This window comes from Eretmochelys imbricata, chromosome 12 (genome assembly GCF_965152235.1).
Source record: "Eretmochelys imbricata isolate rEreImb1 chromosome 12, rEreImb1.hap1, whole genome shotgun sequence".
NCBI classification, from domain to species: Eukaryota; Metazoa; Chordata; order Testudines; family Cheloniidae; genus Eretmochelys; species Eretmochelys imbricata.
The window spans coordinates 11,292,245-11,319,367 of record NC_135583.1 but is presented as its reverse complement, the minus strand read 5'-3'; the positions used below and the strand labels follow the sequence as shown (position 1 = coordinate 11,319,367).

General features: G+C 42.0%; 1 protein-coding gene and 1 long non-coding RNA gene across 3 annotated transcripts in view; one reads left to right on the top strand and one right to left on the bottom strand.

Annotated features, from left to right (window-relative positions):
• Positions 1–219: 219 nt before the first annotated feature.
• On the bottom strand, positions 220–2,281 carry LOC144272872 (uncharacterized). The gene is made up of 3 exons (XR_013347689.1): positions 1,897–2,281; positions 1,117–1,269; positions 220–554 (listed from the first exon to the last, which is right to left on the bottom strand). It is a non-coding gene; the product is annotated as an uncharacterized LOC144272872 (long non-coding RNA).
• Positions 2,282–2,790: 509 nt separating this feature from the next.
• NFATC3 (nuclear factor of activated T cells 3) overlaps positions 2,791–27,123 on the top strand; it is a 142,392-nt gene continuing 118,059 nt past the window's right edge. For both annotated transcript variants that reach the window (XM_077830913.1, XM_077830912.1), the window contains exon 1: positions 2,791–3,035. In XM_077830913.1, coding sequence (XP_077687039.1) covers positions 2,936–3,035 — 100 coding nt within the window. In that variant the 5' untranslated portion in view covers positions 2,791–2,935. The remainder of the gene's footprint in view (positions 3,036–27,123) is intronic.

Sequence of the window (27,123 nt, the reverse complement as noted above, 5' to 3'; positions counted from 1 at the left end):
TCAAAAATGTAAGGTGAGCACTATAAACTTTGTGTTATAATTGAAATAAGTATATTTGCAAATGTAGAAAACATCAAAAAATATGTAAATAGTATTGTTACTCTTTAACAGCATGATTAATTTTTTAATCGCTTGACAGCCCTAGTATTAAACAGCCCTAGCTGTTTAAATTATATGGCAGCTTTATCTACAATTCCAGAGCATTTCATATGACACAGGCTAAACCATTAGTGATATTTACATTTTTGCCTATTGGTTAAACAAAGTCATGTTTCCTAAGAGTGGTGTTTAAGTCCCATTAGCATGGCTAGTGCTGTCTTCAATTCCTAGCATAAACCTAAAATGCTTCAAAATGAAATTTCTATAGATTAGTCTGTTACTTCTAGCAGCCTTTGTTTTATTACCCCATAGGACATTGTAGTGAGAGTCTTAGTTCAAGATGAGAGATAATTAGAAGGTATTCAGATGTGGGATTTCTTATACAGCCGATTCCAGCCTTTTTAGACTGTACTCCTATGGTCTCACTTCTGTTTTTCAGTCACAGGGACAGATGTCTGAGTAGTAAAAACAATATAATTAACACAATTTCCTTTGTACTTCTAATTTTCACATGTATCTTGAAATGAGGCAAAGTTGTAAATCACTAAGGGTATACCATTATACAGACTCAATATTCTGAGATTTCTATCCTTTTCTCACTGAAGACTTTGTTTTTCTTCTTCCTGATGATGCTCAGTAGATACTTTAAGTTACTCACAATTATTCAAGTCCTCTCTTTTTAAGAAGCCTGAAACTTCAGAGGATAAAAAACTCTAAAATAGTCTAATCAAAAATTAAATTTCATCTGCTTGTGCTGATTCATTTGTCTACTTCCATGTTAGTCATTAATAAATATAATATATTTGAACACCACTAGACTATATATGAAAATGATCAAATACCCTATTTATTGTCTTTGACTGGCAAGAGTAATTAAGACACTTATTTCTCAGTTGAAAACCTGCAGGAGGACTTTGTCCCCTTACTCATGGTAATTTTATTGCTCTTAAAGATATCTTATAGACCTTATCAAAAGGCTTTACAAGAAAGCAAGTAAATGTTTGTCAAAACACTCACCTACTATATTTTCTCCTACTACACCAAGTGTCATGTTTTTCACCTTAAAAACAGATCACTGATTAATTCCAGTAGGTCTTTATCTTTCTATTGTACCAGTTTACTCGCATGTCAATTAGTTCACTGAAAATGAGGTTGAAGTTCTTCATTGGTCTGTAATAAATACAATTAAGGATAGTGTTTCAGTTGTACCTTTGAAATGAAGAATTAAGATGGGCCTTTCTCTAGTTTGATTTAATGATTAGTAAAACCAGGGTGAAAGAAATACCTTGCTTGAGCAAATGAAAACACAGAAAATACTATGTAATTTTAAAAATCTCATTTAATCAAATGAGCTGTAAGAAAAGTCACAGGTTTCAGAGTAGCAGCCAGAGTTAGTCTGTATCTGCAAAAAGAAGAGGAGTACTTGTGGCACCTCAGAGACTAACAAATTTATTTGAGCATAAGCTACAGCTGTAGCTCAGGAAAGCTTACATCTCTAAGGTGCCACAAGTACTCACCCACTCTCTTTTTCTTTTCTTTTTTTTTTTCTTTTTTTTTTTTTTTTGGAAGAAGTTCCTTTAAGGGTTCAGTGGAAAATTTGGCATCTATCATTGCTGTTTGCAGGGTTGTAACCGCCTTTGTCCCAGGATATTACAGACAGGGGCAGGAGGCGGTAGTGTGCGTTGGACCAGTCTCCGGGGGGAAGAGAGACAAGGGTGGGAACTGGGCAGAGCTCGGGGCAGTGGGGAAGCGTCTCTCTCTCTCACCAAGCGAAGTCGGCCCAAGAAAAGATGTTACCTCGCCCACCTTCTCTCTGACAGCCCGCGACCTGCAGCACTCCAGACAGAAACATTAAGGGTGGGAAGGAGAGATGAGGCTGGGGCCAGGCTCCCAGCTGCGCTGGGGGGTGGGCACTCTGGTATCTCCAGCTGTCTCCCCCCCCAGTATTTTTATTCCCCAGAGGGCTGCGGTCAGACGCTGCTGCTCCGGGGGCGGGATCCTCTCTTGCAGATGGGGCTGCGCTGCAACGTGGCTGGCAGCCCTGCGCCGGCGGGCGGCGCCCCGACAGGCCCCAGAGAGGTGCTCTCCACAGCGCCCCCCGCCCGCTGGGCTGAGTTCCCTGGACGCCCCCTGGGGCGGCTCCCGCTCCCACTCCCCTTCCCCGCCGCGAGGAGGCTGGGCCTAAACACTACGTCTCCCAGTAGCCCTTGAGGCAGAAGGTTAGCGCTCGTATCACGTGGCCTGCCCTGACGCGTCTCCCTCTCCTCCCCCTCCCCCCCGAAGTCACGAGGAGAGCGTCCGTTGGGCCTACGTCATGAGCCAAACACAGCGTCTGGGAGTCCGAGGGTGGGAAACGGTAGCGGGCGAGGGGGAGCGGAGCAGGCACACGGAGAAGGGGTGGAGTTAGGGCGTGTGGAGAAGCTGCCAGTACCAAAGCATCAGGGAAGGGGGGGGCGTGGTCAGCGCACGAGGGAAGGGGACGGAGAAGGACGGCGCGATTGGGTGAAGTGTCCTCGCATCTGAGGGGCCGTCAGAGCGCGAGGCGGGGTCGGTGCGGGAGGGACCAACACGGGTAGCGCGTGAGCCCCGGGGAGAGCGCGGCGGGGGGGCGGAGCCGCGGAGGGGCGGGGCCTCCCTCGGCCCGTAGTGGTTGCCCACCCCCTGAGTGACAGACGGAGTCCGAGTGAGGGAGCAGGGACGGGAGCTGCGGCGGCCGGTGCTCGCTCTCCCGTGTTATGAGGCGGCCCTGAGAGGCGCGGCGGGGAGCCCAGCCCAGCGGCAGCCCGGCGCGGCCCGGGTGGGGACTGGGTCTCGCCTCACACCCCCGGCCAAACCGATGACTACGGCAAACTGCGGCGCCCCTGACGAGTTCGACTTCAGGCTGATCTTCGGGGAGGACGGGCAGCCGGGCCCGGGGCCGCCGTTGGGGCCTGCAGGTGCGTCGCTGCGGTCGGCTGTCGCGGGCTGCCTTCCCACCGTGCGAGGAGTGGGGCTGGTTGCCGCTTTCCGAGGGGCTGGGCTGGGCTGGGGGAGCCGTCGAGCACTCGGGTGGGGAACGCTCCTCCCCGTGGCGCGGGGGCTCCCGCCGGGCTCCTCCAGCCCTGCTCGGGGGGTCGGGATGAGCCCTGGTGGGGCAGGAGTGACGAAACTCTGTGAGCCCTCCCCCTGCAATGCGCCGCGCTTAGGGTGCTGCTCAACCGGTTTCCAGCGGCACTCGCGCGCCAGCAAGCCTCCATTCGGACACTATCGCTTCCCCGCCACAGGCTAGGAAGCCAGGCTGCAGCGGCATAACGCGGGGATGGCCCAGGCACCGCTGCCCAGGGACCTCCGAGGCCTCCTTAATAATCCACGAAGCGCTAGGGACCCTCGCCCGCGGCGTGCTCGCACTTGGGCCGTTTGCCTCTTCCCCTAATACCTTGAGAAAAACTGGCCTAGAATAGCGGGGAATGGAGGGAGTCTAGTCTGTATGTGCCTTGAACCTCGCTGTTTTGTTTAGGAAGTAGTGTATGTAGTATGGGCTTCTCCCGCCCCCAGCGCCTAACTTCCCAAGTGAGAAACTGAGTTAGGTTGAAGTGCATGGATGTGCAATCTTTTTCTGGTAGGCGCTTGCATTAGGAAGCAACACAGTACAAAGAAATTGTGGTCTAGGTATGTATTTATTGGTACCACTGAACAGCATTCTATCCCACTACACAGTGTTTTGGGATTAGTCCAGGCTTTCTTTAGCATCTTCACACCACTTTTTTTTTTTTTTTTTTTAGTGGTCCAGATTTCAGTTTCACTAACAAACTGGTCCTCACAAATTAGAAACCAAGTAAATATTGGAAGGTAGTCAGCTATGAAGTGGGAAATATATTTGGTGTAGCAATGTAAAATATATTAAATTTGTTGCACTACATGTATAAAGTGTCATTTGCTACCAGTAGTTCTGGGTTTATTTTCTTTATACAGCTTTTACATATCTCCTGTTGAGTGTTTAGTGTGTTTTTCACTTTCAATGATATGACTTAGATGAGAAGCATTTGTTTCTTGTTAGATGTGCTTGCATCACTGTAGTGCTGTTTTTTATCCTGTTTTGTTTCAGCTAGTATTCTAGATACTTATACCTCTATAACAAATACAAAACCCCTTACTTATTGAAAAATACTAGAAATTAAAAATAACTCATAAGTGTGGTGTAGGAATGTGCAGCATATTAGGACCCATTTGCACAACTATATGCAAGTTGGGAGTCACCGTGAAAATACAGTTAGTTCTCTGACCTTATTGTGGAAGGGCCCAAATCGTGTTAACTGAGTTAATACATTGACCTGTTGTTTAGCCTAGTTTCAAGACACTGCTGAAATGTGGTTATGTCTAGTCTACTAAATACTGCAGCCATGTTCCGACTCTGTTCTCTCACTATGTGTATAGTAGAGAGACCTTTACGGTATCAGGTTAAATTGATTAAAAATCTTTATCTGTATTTTAATATGTATTCGACCATATGTATTTCAGGTTGTATGATTTTAAACACTTCCCTAACTTTCAGTAAATTAGGAAGTCTGGCACTAAGACCAAATGCATGGCACCCTTAAAAGAGTACTTTTACTAAGTCATGCTGCTGCCTCGGTAGAGCATTTCAGATGGAAGTTTTTTTTATTCTCACAAGACTGCTGCTGTTTCAGGGTCCCTGGCTTTTGTTAGTCAAATAGCATGCATGTTATGGTGCTATATAAATAGTGTACATATAACTCAAATGGAAAACAAAGGAAAAATTATAGCAATTGTGAATAGGATATGGAACAGTGTTTATCTAGTGAGAATAAAAAAATTAAAACTGAAATGTTCTGCATAGGCATTTGGCAACTGAGAATAAAGCATCATGTCTCAAATTAATATAGAACAAAAACCAAATTGGACAAAAATTCAATAGAAATTTGGTAGAGGTATTGCTAACTTTAATGATGCAACTTAGTGAAAGTACTGGATCAACGGTTTTACTATTGCATTACAAGAATGTTTGTTTGCAAAAACAGTATTAGCTGAAAACATTTTTTAAGCAATCCTGTAAACTAGATATTTGTCTATTCATCACATGATCCAATTCATATGGAGGAGCTTAGGGCAGTGGCTGCATAGATTTGCATATCCATTAAGGTGATCAGGACTGGTGTCCACAGGAGCAACCTGGGACCAGTGTTGCTTCTAATTTTTCCCACACGTGCAGAATGAATTTTGTTATGTGCACCAATATGGAGGTGATGTGTGACACATCATCTTCGTATTGGTGCACATAACAAAATTCATGTGTTGGGGGTGGGACCGAGGGGTTTGGCGTGTGAGAGAGGGCTCAGGGTTGGGGTGCAGGGGTGTGAGGGCTCTGGCTGGGGATGAGGGGCTGAGGCATAGGGTTGGCTGGGGATGAGGGGCTCAGGGCTGGTGCAGAGGGTGTGGGAATGGAGGGAGGAAGAGGGCTCCAGCTGGGGGTGCGGGCTCTGGGGTGGGACCAGGGATGAGTGGTTTGGGGGGCAGGAGGGTGCTCCTGGGGTATGGTGGGGAGAGATGACTCCTCCCTCTTCCCCCGCTCTCCCTCTCTGCAGCAGCACCTGTGCTGGGGCTGTGGGATAGGCTCCCGCCCTGGCCACGGCAGGTCCGGGGCTGAGTTGGGGCAGGAGAGGGGTGCCCCTCACCTGGCTGTAGCAGGGTAGGGGTCAGGCTAGGTTGCGGCCAGGGGAGAGATGCCTCTCCCCTAGCTGTGGCAGGTCCCAGCCGGGCGGGTTGCTGGAGCACCTGTGCGGTGCTAAATAGGCTGCTGCTGCACAGTCACACAGCTTATAGGGAACTTAGCCTGGGCCTCCTGAATACATCCTCATGGGACAGAGGGGTTGGGACAGGTCCCTGCTTCCAAATACTATTATGTAAGAACTGCCAATCCTCTGCAGTTCGTTTTTTCTGTTTGAGTATATTATAGTAATTGGAGGCAAATGTTATAAATGCTGTAAGTCTCTATTCTGTTGTGGTCAGCTGTGTAACAGGATATTTTATGTCCTGTCAGTTTGCTATTTTATGCAGGGTAGACTGATCTAAATCAAGGCAATTTAAAACATTATTTAAATCACTAAGTGGAAAGCCTTGATGTAAATAATCAACTTTCCATTTGTATTTCAGTTATTTGCTAAGGAAAGATGCATTCTCATACAACCATTAACACATGGTGATTTACAACTAAATAGGGCCTTTACACTATCGTTGGTACATCTTTTTGCGATGTGGGAGAGTGCACTATAACTATATGCATTTATTTAAGCAATTAAATAGCTTTTCAGATTCTTATTAATTGTACATTTTAGTATGTTAGAAAATGGTAAAAGATATATTGCTATTTATTAGATAATTAACTTTTTGCTCATGATTTGTGCCAAGCTGCATTAGAATAACTGGAATTTAATTAAATACACAAACAGTATATAAATTTTATTTTTTATTAAACAAGACCTTAACACAGTACATAACTTATTATGCCATATTTATGAAGCCTGACCTCAAAAGTTAGACAGCATAGGGGAGGTAATATCTTTTATTGGACCATCTTCTGTTGGTGAGAGAGACATGCTTTTTGAGCCACACAGAGCTCTTCAAGTCTGGGAAAGGTACTCTGAGTGTCACAGCAAAATTCAGGGTGGAACAGATTGTTTAGCATAAGTAGTTAGCCTATATTATAAGGGACCATTATAAGGCTTTGAAAAAACAGTCTTTAACTCAGTTTTTGATAGAGGTTCATTAATTTAGCCTATTTATTTTTTCATTTAAATGTTATAAGAGATTATAACAAGTTTAGGCCTTAACATTTATATTAGACTCAGATTTCATTCTAAACATGTTTATTTTTAAAAAGTAAAATATACCATAATTCAAAATCTGATTTTTAAATAAATCAGTTGAAAAAAATCCACCCTGGTTTTATACACTGTAAAAATGCACATGACGTGACAGTGGCTATAGCTGTAACTATTATATTAGAAACATATTTCATTTAAGTGTTACAGAAGCTGAAACCTAACTATATATCTTTCCCAATCCATGGGAAGCTTTTAGGGTTGTTAAACACTTACCTTGTGCTGTGCTCCTCTTTAAAGGAAATGGATGGATGGTGGGGGGAAAAACTATTAGGCATGTGGGAGAAATGCACAACATTAGCATTTTTTGGTAATAACATAGAAGATAAGTCTAAACTGACACTTCTAACTTTAATATCACTTTTCCAATTATCTAGTCAGGAATACTGTTGTGGTATGGGCTGTATATTCATAGTTCTAAAATGTATAGTCTAACTTTCAAAGAAATAAAAAGCCATCCAGTTCTTCAGAGTATTTAATTTATTACATTCTTTAAGAACTCCTATCCAAGGGATGCCAATTGAAGACTCTGGGTACACTGACACATGTTTTAAAAAAAGAGGAATTTAAAATCAGTCATAACAGCATTTTTTTTTCTTTCCCTCTTTTCTCCACTCCTATCATGTCATTACTACACAGTAGTTCATTGAAATTCATGTGTAATGCTTAGTTTTGTGCTGGATTACGTGAATGGTGACCACCTTGACTAGTGTAGTTGTGCTTGTACTGGTTAATCTAGTAATTGCTGTTAGGGTGGTCTATTTGAAAGATTGTTTAGAAGTATCCACCAATCTAAAGTCTAATACTGCAACCTTAGTTAGAACTTAGTTCCATTAAAGTAAAAGGGATTTCCCGTATTAATAAAATAGTCAGATGAGAAGGGGGGTTGTGGGATAGTGCCAAATTCTGGGTGCCTCCTCTGTCCCCTCTCCTTGGCATAGTGCACTATTCTTGTTCTTGCCATAGTGAAGACAGAAATATTCTTCATTTTTGGAATGTGTAAAAGCCAAAACAGATACTTGGAATTCTAGCTAATAAAGGTTTCAGTTTCTCTTTGACTTGCAGCACTGTTGATCAGTGTTGTTCTACTATAAAATTTTAGGCTGACCTCAAAATATATTAAGACACAGAATTTTATAAAACTAAAACAGTTCAATAGTGGCAGCCATTTATGATGACTTTAAGAGTTGCATATGGCATCTTAACTTTTAAACTAGTGTTGAAATTGTAATTAACACTCCCTCACAATCCAGTAGATTTTCACTTTTATTATTTAGTTCTGCCAAATGTTACTTTGTAATTTGTACTTTGAGAAAACTTAACTTGAGGGACTGATGTGTTAAAACTGAACTTGGTGATACCAAATTTGTGTTTTCTTAGAAAAGATTAAGCTGGACTGTTCAAACTTTGTGTGTAATAGTTGACACTTGACGATGTTCGCTGTTGAATGATGTAAATGAAGAGGCACTGCATGTCAGTATATGAGGAAATTTCATTTACAAATCAATGTACATTTTAAGCAAGACAGTATATGGTGTACATAGAAAGTTAAAAGATGGTACCTAAGATGAGGCATACCATGTTACCTGAGTTGGACAATAAGAGAGCCTATATATAAAGTGTTAATTAGTTTATAAATGGGTGTATTTTTATCTTCCCTACAAAGAAACCAGTCCTGCAAATTGTTGAGATCCTTCAGTTCTCATTGTAGTCAGTGGGAATTGAGTGCATGCAGGACTTCCTAGGAGGTACTCAGTATCTTGCAGGGTCAGGCCCTGCAATAACCAAACTTGTTGCTAATTGGGTATATTGTTTTTATGTATTGTGGAGGTCAACTTAAGTTAAAAACGTGTTTGTGCAGCTTGTGACTTTTAATGTTTTGCAGATCAACTCTGCCAGTTGTCTGTCAGCCATTCATAAGCAATTTGCTATTGATGGTGCCGCTAAAAATATTGTCGTCTGCATTGTGCTCTGATACTTTGTGATCTCATAGAAATTTGATAGGTACAGTGTTTTAACTTCCATTGTGTTTTGCGGTATAGTAGCATAATGCAATCTACTGATTATGGGTTGACATTGGGGGCAGCGGGGGATCACAAACTCTTTATAATGGTTTTTATCTCCATCTTTACTACAATCCTAGTAAAGATTAGATAATTTTAGTTAGACTTTTGTCAAAATGAGTGCCTTTGAAAATGCCATTACACAGGTTTACTCTCAAGATTACTGTTTTATAGTAGGTATGGTATTTGCAAAAACACTAGATGTTATATAGTTAGACATTCATGCATTTTAAATGGACAGAAAGCTTACAGATTTCTTGGGATTTAACACACAATTTAGCGGTCTAAAACAAAAGAATAGTATTGTAACTAATGAATTGCTTGCTACTCACACCAAAATTATTTGAAATTTTATTAACATTCTTACACTCTAAGTATTTTATCCATCTCTTATTCTCTGTAGAGATGTTTTTCACCCTTTCTCATTTTTTTCCCATTCCTGTTGCAGTTCTCTCTAGACCCGTTGTCGTTTTCATCCACCATCCATTTCTTAGTTGCTGCTGTTAGCTTTTAGTTGTGCTGTTGCTGCTTTGCTCCACTATGCCTTGATTTTTTTTTTTTAAACCAGGTGTGCTGTAACAGTTTGTATTCAGGTTTCGGAGCCGAGTGCTGTTAGCATATAGTGAAAACTAGTTTGTCTGCTGAACTTGCAAGCATGTGATGGGAAGGTAGTACATTTTGAAAGAGCACTCTCTGCCCTTCCTTCCCTAAAACAGCTAAAGAGAGACCAATCGTAGTCTGTGCTTATGGTATTTACTGAGGGGAGGTGGGGAACAGAACAGCTGTGTATCATATATATGATTGAAAACATTGTGGGTCTGTGGCAAACATGTTGCCACTTCAAACTGTACTACAGAGGTATTGATTCAGGACTAGTTGGTCTGAGGGAGAGCAAAAATAAAATGTGTGCTAGGGTAACTTATTATCCATCATCCTTTATTGGTAACAGTACAACATTTTTATCCAAAAATTTCAGGAAAATCAAAAAGATTGAATTATCAAGGAAAGCTGACAGATTTTCACACTTGTGTTGGGAGCTGTAATGGTCTTATGGCTAAAGGAAGTTTGGTAGTTTTGTCACTTTCAAAAAAGCTTGTGTAGTCTGAGACCAATAGCTTATATAGACATTTGTTGCTGAAAGACTTCAGGTTGAAACTGCATTTTAATTTAACAACTTGTGGACTGGTACTTTTTTGTTCAGATCACACTGTTTATAAATTCAGCAGGGCTCCTTTTTTGTGTGTGAGTGTATATAGAATGGTTCATTTCTGCTCTTCAGAAGTCTTCATTGGAGGATTGCTCTCTCAAAGAAAAAAACTGTGCTTAAAACTGAGATAATGTGGATTCAGCTTTGAACCTTGTATTCCTTTCCTTTTTTGTTCTCTACAGCTACTGGTAGTCACAAACCAAGATTTAGATCATACTGAAGGAGTGGATGGGCAAATTAGCAGTGTTGCTTTTAAAGAAGTGAATTGTATGGGTAGATTGGACCTCACTTGATATTGCTGTGATGTAAGCAGTCAAACTGCTGTTCACTAATGTAAATAAAGAAGGTGTTGTCTAAAGCTGCTTTGGTGGGTCAAGGGAGTATAGACAGAGGAGACTTGGCAGTAAGCCCAGTCTTTAAAACAACATCCAAGTCATTGCATTTGCCCAGGCATGCCACGTGAAGTTCAAATGACATTGGAATTTAAGATGAGTGAAATGATCAGTAAAGCTTAGTAAAATCACAAGCAGGAGCAAGCTTTTAACAAGTCAGCACTTTATTCCAACTTGAACACAGCTGTCTGTTTATATGTACTGTATACTATTTGTATGCAATATTGTATTGTGACACTTTTCTCAGCAGTTGGACTCTCTAAAGTTACTTGACCAGGGTCTGACTGAATTTGGAAAACTGCAGAGAACAGCAAGTAGATTTGCAGACTGTGTTATAGGCTGTACACTTCATTAATTGAAAACAGAACAGCTGGAATGTAATCACATACAAGGTTGATTCCATTAAGTATCTCAGTGGCACTGCTTGAAAAGTAACCTCAAATCTGAACAGGTTTCAAAGCCTGCTGCCCAAAATTGGGGTGTGTGTGAGAGAGAACACAAAATATCCACAATTTTAATATGCTTTGTGCACATCCGCATATAAGGGAAACATATTCTTAATGTTTGCTAAAAAAAAAATTGGGTTTGTTTCCTATTTGTAAAAATTCAGTATTGATGCTTATATTGGTTTGAGAATTTAATTTAGATCTCATTCTGGGAAGAGTTTGTTTCCTGGTAAGAAGGAATAGTCTAAAACAAATTAAATTAAAGGTAAACTTGTATACCATATCTTAATTTTTTTTGTGGAACGCGTTAAAAGATGTTGCTCTTATGTGACTTCTGATTTTTAGCCCCCCAAAAGTTTAGTATGTTATCATACTGCAGACCTTCACATTTGGACTGATTAATACGTAACTCATGGCTTTGTAAAAGATTGTTTTTAAAAAATTAGGACAGTTCTTCATTTCCTGATGTGGAAACAGCCTATGGACTGAATGGATGTTATTGGTTCCTGTTAATATGGTGGTTTTGTGTGATGTACAGGCTCACAAAATGTACTTAAACTCTCTCTGAGCCTTACAATTACCTGGATCTTAGGAAAATACTATACTTGAGGATAGTGGGATGTAACACACTTACTCAAACTCTGGTAATCTATGCTTTGACCAGAATCCTTATCTTTCTCTTTAAGAGGATGCCTACTTTTCTCTTTAAGAATTATTTTAGAGTAATGTTGTTATACAGCTTTCTGGTATGAGGTCACTTACATTCTTTCTCTTATTTGTTAAGAGGAAAATTGAAGGGCTGTGTGGATAATGTCTGAGCATAAATTCTTGTTCTTTCTTTTGAAAGCTAGAAGGGGGAGCACTTTTTTTTCTAGTACAAAAAATTAGTGTGGTATTTTAGAAGCTATTTTTTAATGAGATCACAGATAGTTGATTATTATCTGTATTTTGTATAGCATTTGGATTTTGGATTCTCTTGTGGCATAAAGGTACTAAAGATAGCAATTGTAATTGTTCTGAATTAACAATAAAATGAGATTTCATATATTTCAGCCACTATCAATAACGCTTCCGAACAAAATGTTTGAGTGCTTTTGGGATTTAGAAATACTAGAATCTATTTGCTGCCTGTAATTAACTAGTATATTACAGGGATCTTGTATAAACATCTTAAGGGCAAGGGCTTCTATCAGTCTGCTTGATATAGAGGACTGAGGACTTTGGAAGATGAAGTGATAGCATGATTGCGTGATTTTAACATTCATTTGGGGTGACTGTATTCCTCACTTGTGACTTTGCCGCTTGAGTGTATGCAGGTCATTCTAAACAAGTGCTAAGAAAAGCTATATATTGCCACATGATCATATTTTAGAGAATGTACTTAACACTAAAGTAAGCTATTGTATTCCTGGCTTTACAAGTGAAGGTACCTTAAGCTATCTGTACAGGCTTCAGAGTAGCAAATATTAGCTAAAATATTTTGAAACCTAGATTTTCTATAAATCAGTGTTGTAACTTTATAGTAAATACCTTGTGGACCTCCAGTGATAGACACAGACCCTGTAATCCGAGTTCTTCAATGGGATAAGGTTTGTGGGTTTGCTTTCTGCGTAAGAGCTTGATGCAAAGGTGGATTATGCTAGTCCTCGTTGGCTTCCTTTTGTAGCATTCTCATAGATTGGTATGGAGGAAACTGAATGACCAGTCAGTTTGCTGTGCAAGCTCTTAATGCAGGGAACATACTGCAAAGGAAAACTTTCCTCCAGGCTTGCTTGCCTCCCTCAGTCCCTATGTATTTTGCACTACTGCTGTGTCTGATTCCTGTTTCTAGCTGTCTTGCTCACTATGCCAGTTGATTAACACAGTGAAGTTATGATCTTGTTTAATTTTTTTTATTGGTGCTTAGCAGCTGCAGAACTCAAAGCGTCAATACTAGGTCTTAGTTCACTTCAGGTCCTCAAAATAAACAAGTGTTTTTTATTTTGTCAAACACTGAAGGAAAACTAGAACAGTATTACTATAAAATATGTTGACCAAAACCAGTAATATTAAATAATCAGTTTAACAATTTGGATTGGTGGTGTAATTTTCTCCATTTAAATCCTTTTGTCTTGTGCCCTGTTCAATTAGTTGGACTGGGAGCAGTTGAGGGTTGTGGAAATATATCCTCTTGCTCCTCTCCCATGTTGCACTGTTGCTGCTGCTCTGTTCTTAGGGATGGGGAAATAGCTGAAGGATCTTTGTAAATGTGCATCTTTTGCTCCTACCATCTACTGAGCAGTGAGGTGGGCTTCAGAGGATAGGGAACACACAACCCCTACTTTGGCTCTTCAAACCTTGCTCTCCGTGTGTAGGAAACTACACCTGTTCTGTTACCAACATTATTGGATTATTATCACAACAGATCTGCAAGCTCAGAAAAGTGTCGCCCCACCCCGTTTTTTAAACAGATCAGGAATGGAGGCAGAGATTTAAAAACTTGCTTAAGGTCATATGCCTACGCTTGTTCGTGAAGGTGTGATTGTAGTGCAGGTAGCTTATACGCATTCTAGCTTTAATTTCGCTAGTAGGTATAACAGTAACAGTGTAGACAATGTGGCATGGGCTTCAGCATAGGCTAGCAACCCAAGTAAAAACTCTGCATGATATGTTTGTTGCAGCTGGGAGATGTAATTCCCAGTATAGACAGACAGACTCACAGTAGCTCAAGCTGAACTAGCATGCTAAAAATAGAAGTGTGGATACTGTGGCACTACTGGACACTCAGGCTAGCTACCTATGTCCAGGTCTTCCTAACATCCTGGGACTCAGGGCCATGCTGACTCCACTTGGAGTTCATGCAAATAATTCATATTGGCTACTGCAAGCTCCACGAGACGCCCATCTCTCACCCCCTTTTTGTCGTTTAATAGTGTAATATGGAATCTTGTGGGTCAGAATGAGTGAGTTGTGAAAGGAGGTGAAAAGCTTGTACCTTTCAGCAGCTGTGGAGTTGGCAGAGTAAAGGTATGTGTTTTAGTCAGGATGTTTTTGGGCATTGCTGAAAGAGGGCAGAGTTATGGTTGTATGAGAAACCTTAACTGTGGCTTTCCTTGTTTTCAGAAGTTTGAGGTTTTGCTCCACCATAACTCTGTATTAATGTAGTGGTGGTATTTTTTGTGTTTTTGGTTTTTTTGCCATTTAGTTTCCTAGTTTTCTAGATAGGAAAAACTATGGCTATAGGAAAAACAGAGGCTAGGGACACCATTCCCGCCCACAGTGGCTATTAGCCAGGATGGGCAGGAATGGTGTCCTTAGCCTCTGTTTGCCAGAAGCTGGGATTGGGTGACAGGGCATGGATCACTTGATGATAACCTGTCTGTTCATTCCCTTTGGGGCACCTGCCATTGGCCACTGTCAGAGGACAGGATACTGGGCTTGATGGACCTTTGGTCTGACCCAGTATAGCCATTCTTATGTTCTTATGTTGTTGGTAGGTGTGAGAAGTCATTTATGCTGTTGAACATATGTCCTAAAAATTGCCTACCAAGCCAAATCAGTCTGTAGTCAGCAATCTCCATTGTATGGTGTACTCCTTGCTCTTATACATTCTGTAACCTCTTGATCCAGGAATTACCCAGAGTGCACACATTGGCAGTGCCCATACTTATTTTTCCGTTTTTCACCTGTCTTGGGTGGAAGGAGACCTCTGTCTGTCTGTCTTCTCACCAGGGTATTTCCAGCCTGCACAGCTCCCTGCCTTTACAGTACTGTGAACTCCCTAGCAAAGTCACTGTCTCTGTAGGCTTGCTTTACTTTTTTCCTGTGGTCCCAAATTGATCATAGCTTCAGTTCAGAATAAGGACACAGCCTTATAGGGCCTAAAATAGGCTAGGTCCTTCCAATCCTTCTCTGAAGATTGGGGGCGGGGTCCCTGGAACCAGAGGTCCTATCTGCTTGCTGGATCAGAAAGAAGGACCTGAGTCCATTTTAATTTAAGCTATTTAGTATTAAAGATACAGAAAAGAAGGAAAAACAGTTAAAGCATTTGGAATATAAAGCATTAAGGCTTTCATTTTAACAGCATTTCTTGTTCCCTTTCCCTTTAACTGGAGAGAGTTTTAGGAGGACTCATTTGACAGTCACTTAAATGGTAACTGTTTTGGGGAAAAGAGAAAAGATTAGTTGAGATAGGCTGGAGCTGTTGCTGCTTTTAAAGTCTGATCCTGTTTTATCGCAGATGGTGTTTAGGATTGAGCTGCAGCTCTTAGGAGTGGTGATGTCTTCTGAGTACCCCTCTTGTTAATTCAGTACAGTGAGGACATCTCTCAGGATCAGGATGGTGAAGGCCCAGGGTCCAGGAGATGGTGGGAATGGTAGTTATGATGGTGAAACTTAATTCAGTAGCCTCCAACTGGTTTTCCTTACTTTTCCCACAAAGTCTTCCTTCTAGCACCCCAGAAAAGGGAGGATTGGGAAGAATAGCCTATCCCCTTATTCCTTTGTCCACCAATTAGACTGAATATCTGACACAGGAGTTTTGGTTCATTAATTTCCAGTTCCACATATTCTGTTCTTTATCAAGCATGATTTTAGTCCTTGACCCATATCAGTAGGGACTAATTCAGTCTGTCTACTTTTTGGTACCATCAACATAGGTTATTGTGACTTTTTTGAACTTCACCGTTGAAATCACAGTAAGGGTAAAATTGTCAGCCCAGTTACCACTGTATTTGAACCAGATGGCTTCCTTCTCCATGCTGCTGGTGTGCCAGTACAGTTATTGACAGGCTTTCTGTTCCAGTGCTTGGTCCTGAGCAATTGGGAGCAGACATTACAGAGAGAGCCCTGGGCTTAGGGGGGGTGTGCTCACTCTGGGGATGGCACGTTTTAGTTCTGTCAGAGGTGGGGACTGTGAGGGGAGGCAGCTTGCTCATTTGCTTTGTGAGGTTTATTATATGTGTAGTCTGGTCAACAGTAGGAGGTATGATAGGCTTGAATGTGCTCAGAGAACTGCATCTTTGGAGATTTTAGCTGTTAAATTCAAGCAAGTCTTTACTGAGCATGTGCAAACTGTAGTTTTTCCAAAGGTTATAACTTATGAAAATCTGTCCAAATTTTGATTGGGAAGTTAAAACGCACATCCCTAACACAGACCAACCCCTGCCAAATTTCAAGTTTATCCTCCAAAGCATTAGGTTGCTATAGCTTACTAGGACCAGATGATATTCACACGTGTTCTGAAAGAACTCAAATATGAAATTGCGAAGCTACTAACTAGTATGGAACTGATCACTGAAACAAGGCTGTCCCAGTTAATGTAATGCCAATTTTTAAAAAAAAGGTGATCCTGGCAATTACAGGCCAATGTGCCTAACTTTAGTACCTGACAAGTTGGTAGAAACTATAGTAAAGAATTATCAGACAAATAGGCAAACATGATTTGTGGGGAAGAGTCTAGTTAATGGCTTTTGTAAAGGGAAGGATACCTTGTATACTTTACCAATCTATTTGAGTTCTTTGAGGGTGTTAACAAGCATGTGGATAGGGGTGATCCAGTCGACATAGTTTACTTGGGTTTTCAGAAAGCCTTTGACAAGGTCCATCACCAAAGGCTCTTAAGGAAACTAAATAGTCATAAGAGAACAATGTAAAACTTTAGCGCCTACAGGTCCACTCAGTTCTATTTCTTGTTCAGCCAATTGCTCAGCCAAACAAGTTTGTTTACATATGCAGGAGACAATGCTGTCCACTTCTTGTTCACAATCTCACCTGAAAGTAAGAAAGAAAGAAAGTAAGTGTTTTCATGGCACTGTTGTAGCTAGTGTTGCAAGATATTTACATGCCAAATGCACTAAAGAGTCATATGTCCCTTTCTGCTTCAACCACCATTCCAGAGGACGTGCATCCATGCTGATGACAGGTTCTGCTCGATAGCAGTCCAGAGCAGTGTGGACTGACGCATGTTCATTTTCTTTACCTGAGTCAGATACCACCAGCAGAAGGTTGGTTGGTTTTCTGTTTTGGTGGTTCAGGTTCTGTAGTTTTCGCATCGGAGTGTTGCTCTATTAAGACTTCTGAAAGCGTGCTCCACACCTCATCCCTCTTCTGATTCTTAAACCTTGGGTCGAGTGCTGTAGCTATCTTTAGAAATCTTTGTGTTTTTGTCAGATCTGCAGTGAAAGTGTTCTTAAAATGAACAATGTGCTGGGTCATCATCCGAGACTGCTGTAATGTGAAATATATGGCAGAATGCAGGTCAGATAGAGCCGGAGACACACAATTCTCCCCCAAGGAGTTCAGTAACAAATATAATTAATGCATTATTTTTTTTAACAAGTGTCATGAGCATGGAAGCATGTCCTCTGGAATGGTGGCCAAAGCAGGAAGGGGCATATGAATGTTTAGCATATCTGGCATGTAGATACCTTGCAGTGCTGGCTACAAAAGTCCCATGCAAATGCCTGTTCTCGCTTTCTGGTGACATTGTAAATAAGAAGCAGGGAGCATTATTTCCCATAAATGTAAACAAACTTGTTTGTCTTAACGATTGGTTGAAGAAGAAAGAGGACTGAGTGGACTTGTAGGTGCTAAAAGTTCTGCATTGTTTTTGAGTGCAGTTATGTAACCAAAAAACCCAACATTTGTAAGTTGCACTTTTACGATAGTTTTCACTGCTGTACTAGTATGAGGTGAATTGAAAAATACTGTTTTCATTTTTACAATGCAAATATTTTAATCAAATATAAAGTGAGCAGTGTACACTTTGTATTCTGTGTTGTAATTGAAATCAATATATTTGAAAATGTAGAAAAACAACCAATATTTATTAATTTGCAATTGGTATTCTGTTTAACAATGCAATTAATATGTGATGAATCGCCATTAATTTTTTTGAGTTAATCACGTGAGTTCACTGCGATTAATCAACAGCCCTAATAAATAGCATATATAAATCCATGGCGTGCACACACCTTGAATATTTTGTTCTGGTTGCCTCATCTTCAAAAATGATGATATAGTGAAGCTAGAAAAAGTTCAGAGAAGGGCAATAAAGATGATCAGGAGTAAGGAACAGCTTCCATAGGAGGAAAGACTTAAAAAGATTAGGGCTGTTCAGCTAAGAGAAGAGACTACCAAGGGGGAATATGATGGAGGTCTGTAAAATCCTGAATGGTGTAGAAAAAAGTGAATAGAGAAGTGTTGTTTACCCCTTTTCCACAATACAAAAGCTAGGGTTCACCCAATGAAATTAATAGGCAGTAGGTTTACTACAAACAAGGAGTACTTTTTTTTTTTCCTTATAATGCTCAGTTAACCTGTGGAACTCATTGCCATGGGATGTTATGATGACCAAAAGTATAACAGAGTTCAAAACAGAACTAGATAAGTTGATGGAGGATAGGCTAATCAATGACTATAGGCAGAGATAGTCAGGGGTGCAACTCTATGCTAGAGGCGACCCTAAACCTCTGACTGCTAGAAGCCAGGAAGGGAAGACAAGGGTGCATCACTCCAACTGCTCTGTTCTGTACAGACTTCCCATGAAGCTCTGATAGTGGCCACTGTCAAAGACAGAATACTGGGCTAGATGGACCATTGGTAACTTAAGTTTTCTCTAAGCTGCGTGGATGCTCAGCAGGCTATCAAGCAGTGTTCACTCTAATTTTTCCCACCCATGTGCGGAACGAATTTTATGTGCACTAATATGGAAGTGTAACAAAATTCATGTGGCAGGGTAGGCTGAGGGGTTTGGAGTGTGGGAGGGGGCTCAGGGCTTGGGCAGAGGGTTGGGGGACTGTGGAGGGGTAGAGGAGGGCTCTGACTGGGGCAGAAGGTTAGGGGGAGGTGAGGGCTGTGGCTGGGGGTGCAGGCTCTGGGGTGGGGCTAGGGATGAGGGATTTGGGATGCAGTGGGGCTACCTGGGCCTACAGTGGGGAAAGAGGACTCCCCCTCCCCCCAGCTCTCTCTCTGCCCCACAGCAGCACCTGGGCAAGTCTGGGGCTGGGCTGGGCCAGGCCGGGAGTGGAGCGCCTCTCCCCCGGCCACAGCAGGGCTGGGCTGGAGAGTGGTGCCGAAGCAGGTCCGGGGGCTTGGGGAAAGGCATCTCTAGATGCCGCAGCCCAGCGCTTAATAGGCAGCTGCGGAGCCACACAGCTTAGAGGCAATTTAGCTATCAAGTGCCGGGCACTTCAGGTGTCCCTCCCTCCACTACCACGCTGCTCCAGCCCTCTGCCTGGGAGTTGCTCCCACGAGCCTCCTGCTTGTTATGCAGAGCAGGAGGGGAAGGAGCACTGATATCAGGGTGCCCCCTGGCTCCCTCACCCCAGTACCACATCTCTGCAGGGCAGGGGTGGTGACCATGGCAGAGCTTAGGAGTGGGAGGGAGGGAGCTTGCTGGTGTCTGCTGCTGTATCTGCTTTGGGTGCCAGTCTACTTAAAGGGGCAATGTACGTAAAGGGGCAACACGTGTGTCGGTCTGTCTGTCTCTTTCACACACAGTGTCATTTCTCACTCTGTGTCACTGTCACCTCTCAACACATAGTTGTTGTTACTACTTGATACTTCCTGCAATGTATACTTCCTGGCGGGGATGATTTAGTTGGGGGTTGGACTAGATGACCTCCTGAGGTCCTTCCAACCCTGATATTCTATGATTCTATGTACATATATTCTTTTCTTTCAAAGTGCTGTTATTTGAGTTTTTTGACAGGTCTATGCCTTTCATAATTTTTATATATCTCTTACACTTAAATTTAATTCTTTGAGTCGTGAGTTCTAAAATGCCTAACCTGTCGTGGCAGAAGTAATTATCCCTATGGTAACTTTTTAAAAATATATATTATCTAGGTTTTTTGTTTCTACTGGTGGTGCACATCTGCACATTGCTTCGATAATTTGGTGCACATAACAAAATTCATCCCACACATGGATGGAAAAAATTAGAGGGAACATTGTTGGTAATCCAGTAATCTGATGTTCTTATGTTCCTAGAATTTTGTTTTAACATTGAAAAACATTTTCCTTAGCCTTGTTTTCGCAAATAGTGGAATTACTTTGTCTGAAACTTGAAAAGAAAAAAAAAAAAAAAAAAATCACCCTGAGGCAGAAACTCATAGAAAACTTCATCCCAAATGGTTAGTTTGGTAGTTCTAAGCTGCTGAAAGCCAGGTCTTAATGGGTCGTGCCAGGCAACCTTATAATAGGCAGGTTTGGTAGCACAGCCTTTTCAATTTAACCTGCTTCTGACCCCATGCTTTTCAGCAGCTATTGGGGCTGAATCATACACGGAAGGCAGATATGGATGGGGAGGCAGACTAAGGCAGTGCCGGGTTTACAATGGTTCCAGTAGCTCCATGGAGCAGGGCCCATGCTCAGAAGGGGCTCCAGTCTGCTCTGCTTCCACCGCACCCTGAGACCCTGCTGGCTCCCCCTGCCCACCACTTGTTCCTCTCAACCTGCCCGCTGGCTGGCTGAGGGCTTCTTTCTGCTCCCTGGCCCCACCCCCTGCTCCTCTCAGACCCCTGGCCAGACCCCAGTGCACCTCCGGCTCTGGGCAGTCTCTGCTTCCCACCACCTGTGGGACCCCACCTGTTTCCTTGGAGCTGAACCACTGGGACTGGTGCAGAAGCCTGGCTAGTCTCAGCCAGGGGTGTGTGTGGGGGTGGGGAACAGTGTGGAGGGTTTGGCTGGGCCCCTCTTGGCAAGTGTATCTTGAGGGACCCTGGCCGGAGCGGGTCCTGGCCTGGCTGATCGCGCCACTCCCGAAGGGACGGAGCGATGACCATCCCTGGCTGCGCAGCCGGCTCGTCCCAGCAGACAGTCACCTCCCAGCAGGGCTGGTGAGTGCGGCCGGAAGGCAGGGCTTGGGGGAGTGGGTCTGTGGGGTATATGGGGGGGTGCTGGGCTGTGAAGGGGCCGGGAGGATCTGTGTGTTTGTTGGGGTACTAGGAGTGGGGGTTCTGGGGGTGGGGGGAGTGCTGGGCAGTTGTGGTGTGCAGGGTGCTGTGGATTTGTGGGTGGGTCTGGGGGGTTACTGGGCATAGTGGGTCTGGGGGGCCTCTGGCCATAGGGAGTCGGGGGGGGTTGTTGGGGTAGGGGGCTGTGTGGTGTGGCATGGGCCTCCCCCAAGGGGAAGGGGCATCCTAGCAGCACAGGGCTGGGCAGGCCACTGTGCGTCGGGCAACTGCCGGATTGTAAATAGTGCCCTCTCATTGGGTGGAGCAGGGCTGCCCCTGCCATGTCATGCCCCATTGCCTCTGGCTGGCCCCTCGCGCCATAGGGTAACAGAACAGCAAGTGTGAAAAATCGGGACGGGGTGGGGGTAATAGGAGCCTATATAAGAAAAAGACCCAAAGATCAGGACTGTCCCCATAAAATCGGGACATCTGGTCACCCTACTGTGCCATGCTCCATTGCCTCCACGGGGGCCCACAAACATATTTGACACCAGGCCCACAAAAGATTAATTTGACCCTGGACTAAGGGGGAATACAGGAAAAGGAGCCTAAACTGGTCATGGACCTAAGAGGGGGAAATAAACTTGTGGAGGACAGCAGGGAGAGAGAAACATTGTAGAATGCCAGGAAACTGTGCTCCTTTGCCCAAAATTTGTGGGGGAAGGGTGGGGTGTCAGATTTAGAGTGAATAGAGGGGACCAGAGGTGTGAAAGGGCAGTTGAGGTTGTGGGAAACTTAAAGGATTGGTGAGGGACGTGTGGAAAGGGATAAGAAAAACTCTCCTTTTGGGCAGTAAACTTTAAGAGCTCATTTTCTAGATTGTATGTGATGATAGCTTTCATTATGTGGATAAAAATCAAAGATTTAAAAAAATCAAAATTGGATTTTTTTATTTAAAGTGGATTTTTTTGATAAAATGCTTTTTTTTAATTTTAGGAAAAAGCTTATCTAAAGATATCTCATCATGGAATAGGGATTATAAATTCTAATTCTATAGTATGAGACAATATATTTGTGTAACATTTAAGAAAAGTTTTGTAAATGAGTTCCAATAGTTCATGGATTAGGGCCCCAATTTTATGGGGTTCCACAGGCTTCTGTATAGATTATTTAGGTTAATCTTCCTATCTACCCAGTGGGACTCAGTGCTCAGTCAAGAAGATACCATCAGAGATGCTTAGTTTTGCAGTTATCAAACTGTGGATTTGTTTCTCCAGAGGTAACATGCTTGTTAACAGCTAAAATGTTTTAAAATATATAAATAATATATAGAGGTGGGAAATAAGACCTCAACCCTATTGTCCCTCTGCACATTTGTGTACACAGAGCCAATCCCTTATCTCTCTCTAGAAGTGCAAAGTTTCAAAAAGTTCAATGAATAGAAGATTGTTGGGGGTGGAATACATCTGGACAAGGAGAAGAAGTCTGGAGATAAATGTGAGAAGCAAGGGACATATACTTGTTCTTTTAAAAAAAATTATGTTTGCTGTTGAAGAAAAAAATCCAAAATACTTAACATTGTTGGTTTAGTTAAATAAAACAATTTAAATGTCTGTCAGGTGGTGATCTCTTCCTAATACAGCATGGCAAGAAAATCCTCCAAATACTAATGATGTTGAATTGGAGATAGTTCATGTCCCAATGACTTCATAAATATCTGCTTCCATTTCGTCTGGTAAATGAATGGTTGTTTGGTTATTTCGTTTTCTGATATAGCTGTAAAACTAATCTGAAAAGTTTTCAAAATCACTCTTTAAAAATGTATAGTGTATACCTTCTAAAAATGAAACCTACATCTATCTCTAAGTTGTGAAGAATATCTATTAAGGTTATAACAACTAACAAGAATGTGCTTTTATGTAGAAAATCATGATTAAATCGAGTCTTCCTGACTAGTGATTTAAATCATGATTTAAATCAAATCCACCCTGATAAAAGTAGTGTCCATCTACTGCTTCCTTATCCGAAGTTACTTCATTTGTCTGTGCACATGCCACTCTTGGCTTGCTGACGCCCGCAGGAGAGAACCACTGATTTAGGCCTCATCTGTCTGAGCTTGGTTTCCCTTTTGAATGGACCTACCCAATTTTCAACTTGGTGCTTATTTAAAAAGTAAGAAAGATAACTAGAAAATCCAAGGAGATTAACCATACATTTTCAACATTCACGACCAATAAATGTTTCAGAGGAGTCTGCCAACACCAGAAAAAAGTTCATTTTTTCTTAAAAACCAAACAAATGTCAAGTCTCGAAATGAACAGGTGAAGGATCCAGACAGTTTTTTGTATTTTTTTCGTCCCACCTATCCTGAAATTTACTCTGTTAAAACTTGCATAAAGCCCTATACAAAGCTTAACAATTACTAGATAATTAAAGCCTGTTTAATTTTTCAGTTTCCAATATACAGTACTACAGTATTGCTAACTTCAGGGGATCAAAAATCATGAGTTGCCTCCCCCCCCCCCCCCCATGAGATATCTATCTAAGATTATATTGTGTTTTGTAGGTCTGTCTCTTGAATTTTGAACTCCCCCTTCCCATCCCCAGGGTGTATCCATGTGACCATTAATGTTACCCACTATCCCACATGTATTGGATGAGGTAATTTTTTTGGCTTCTGGTGCAGGAGCACTCACCTCCACATCTGCCCATCTCCTGCCCAGCAATTAATCCTGTCTCCCATCAGTTCTGCCCCACACAACCTCTCTCATTTAATCTGCCCCTCAGTTCAGTCCCCCAGCCGCAAACAACTCCCAACTGCTCTCAGTTCACCTCCCAGCACTCACCCCATCTGCTCAGCACCATCATCAATACAGCCCTCACCTTCCTCACTTCAGCCCCCCTGCAGCCCATAGTTCAGCTCTCACAGCGTCACTGCTGCTCCTCTTAGGGTTTTTCACCCTCCCCAGGCCTGTGGGGGATGGCCTCTCCCACTTCCCAGGCTGGTAGGGAAACCCTGGCTGTCTGGGGCTGACTGTGGGAGCCCTGCAAGGAGAGGCTCGTTATGTCAGCCCCTGTCACCTGAGACAAGTTGACAGCGATTTCTAAATAAATGATTAAACCTGACTCATGATCTTGGGATAGAACTCTCAAATGTCAAGAATTTTTTTTTTTTTTTTGCCATGTCTTGTGGGGGGAATCTTGACATTTGAGTGTCCGAGATCATGAGTCAGGTTTAATAATTTTATTTAATCATGAGATATGCAATTTTCTAATTCACAAGACTTGGCATTTCTGGTACTGTAACACTAATTGCTACAAAAAAATTAAATGTTTGAATAGCTACTAAAGTCTGTGTATTCATAGAAATATTGAACTTCACCAACACTTCACTTGCATTAAGTTAGGTGAACTAAAACTTCAAATATCTACTATATTAATTTTGAAATCTTTACTACACACTTGATAAATATTATATGCAAAAAGTTTTATTGCAACAGTTTTGTTTAGGTTGTATGACAAAGAACTCAGAAGTTAGGAAATGCCAGGTTTAAAGTTGTCTGTGCAACCTCAATTCAGGGCCCTTAAATGTCCATACTGTGGACTGTATGAGACAGGAGCTTTGTATGGGCAAAGTGGGAGTATGAACTTGTAATTTAAGTGCAGTATCATAATACATATGCCTGAGGGGGCAAACTTAAAGCTCCATGGACACCTTAAATCTGAGACTACTTTCAAGTGCTTGATATACAAACTTACTAGGCCTTCTTGAAGGGGAAAAGGTACTATTCTATTGTATGCAACTGACATTTGGGCTTTGTTTTTAAAGATGAAGAATTTTGGTAAAGGGTAATACTGCTTGTGGGATTCCACTTAAACCTTAACTTTAACGACTAAAATTTTGTCTGAGAGCTATATCTATAAAATCATGTGATCATATACACAGAATATAATAGCTTTCACCACTTTAAGAAATTTAATGTTTAATCCTCCATTTGACTTCAGTAGGCTTTCTGGCTGAGTAACAGGTGCTTGACTGGAGCCTTGAGGATGATCTGAATTGTTTATGAAATCACTTTGTCACATCTCTATAGTTCAGATTGAACTGAGTTTTACACTTCAACATGGGTTGAATCCCTTGTACATATAAAGAATATAGCGTAACATCTACTCCATCCTCACACTCCAAAAAAATTATAGCTCCTACCGTTTAAGGGCAGAGCTGATTTCGAGAACTTGCAAATCTGTTTGAATTTTTAACAGCGGGTCACATAAGTGATTATAAGATCTAGTGCGTAGCATGAGTGGGAGTGGAGCAAGTTTCAGGGTGGAGCTAGCTTGTGGTGGCCTCAAGGCTTGGGAGTGCAAACGAGTCCAGAGTGCTAGCTCTCAAAACTCTGGCCTCAGCATGGAATCCTGGGCACTTGGCATATGTTGTAATTAGCTTAAATTCTGACTGTCTCCAGAATTCACTGCTTTGTGGGGATCATCTGAATATTGTAAGTTGACAAGCTACAAGAGGCAGATTTCAACACTTTCTATCTACTGGTATAGAATGCTAAGAAATAATTATCTGATAAGAAATGTTGCCTTTCTAATTTAAAGGGTGGAAAAGTTTAATATTCATACCACACATATAAATCAGGAATCAGTCTCTTGTAGTTAAGGTTGCTACATTAATTTTCGACACAATTCATATTCCTCTAGTTAGATGAGACTCAGTCAGGAGAACAATACTCAGTTACAGTTGAAACTACAGCACATTGTTTTATAAGCAATTACAAATCTAATCCAGCAGTTGAACCAAATTTTGTTGTTGAGATCTTTAGCTTCTTGTTCATACCTGTAAGTTCCTCTTTCAGTGTATATATAGTTATTTTTACAGCTGGCTGTTGTAGTGAGACCGTACTACTGAAATTTCAGAAAAAAATGTTTCTGTTGGCAGAACACACAAACTGAAGACAGAAAAGAACAGAGAGGATCAGAGGCAAGAAAGCCAACCAGTTGCCTGTGAGCACAGTGTGACCCTGTAAAGAGAGAGAGCGTGTGTACTTCCGGGTCTGGTGTTGGTTAGAGGCTTGGGACTATAACGGCTTGTCTACACTTACATTTCATAGTGCTCTAACTTGCTGGCTCGGGGGTGTGAAAAATCACCCTCCTGAGCGCAGCAAGTTTGAGCTCTTTAAAGCACTAGTGTAGATAGCCTCCGAGCGCTGGGCGCTAATCCCCTCGTGGAGGTGGATTACCAGGAGCTCTGGGGGAGCTCTCTCCCAGCGCTCACGTACGACCATACTCGCACTTCAAAGTGCTGCCGTGGGAGCGTTCCCACAACAGCGCTTTGAAGTTTTCAGTGTAGCCATGCCCTGAGCTAAGCAACTGCTCCTTTTGTTCTTGGTTCCACCTGTGTTCAGAGAAGCAGGCCTTTGTACATTATTTGTAAATGAACAAGATTGCATCAAAGAAAATATTGGATTCCATCAATTTCTGCTTCCAACTGGAGTATGCCTAAGGGCCCTGAACTTTGAGTAACCACTCAGGTTGAAAAGGGACAACAGTAATGTTTTTCATGCATTTTAAAAAAGCATGGGGGCCCAAAATGTTTCACTTCCTTTGATATTTGCTGTCATAGTCGTAACTCTGTCACATGGGTTTTATTGCCATAGGCTTGGATTCCTTTTTTATTGCTGTTTTAGTAGAAACCACATTTTGCTTAAGTTTGTACAGGAAATTATGGCAGGATTTTAGTGTGAACAGTTTCAAAAAAGAGAAGTATGAGATATGCAGACAAGGAGAAACTTTCTTTTTGAAGAAATCATCTGATCCATTAACGTAAAACACAATCTGCATGAGCATGCTCTTCTCTCAGCATGCTGTCTTCTTCCTATGAAACTGCAATAAAGAACTGAATGTGATCACTAGTGGTTTGGCAAATATACATGCTGCAGTATCAGAAAACAGCAGGGGCATAATGTTGTAAGGAAACGTTTGCCCACCCTGTCTTCAGACAGGGCAGAGGGTGTAGCAAATGCCAGGAAAAGATTGATTGATTGATTGATTGATTGATTTATTTTCAAGCTATATAGCTAACTTTTCCTGCCTCCTTGTAAGACCTTTAGTATTTTTCTAATCACCATATTAAGCAGGTCTTGGAACCATTGCT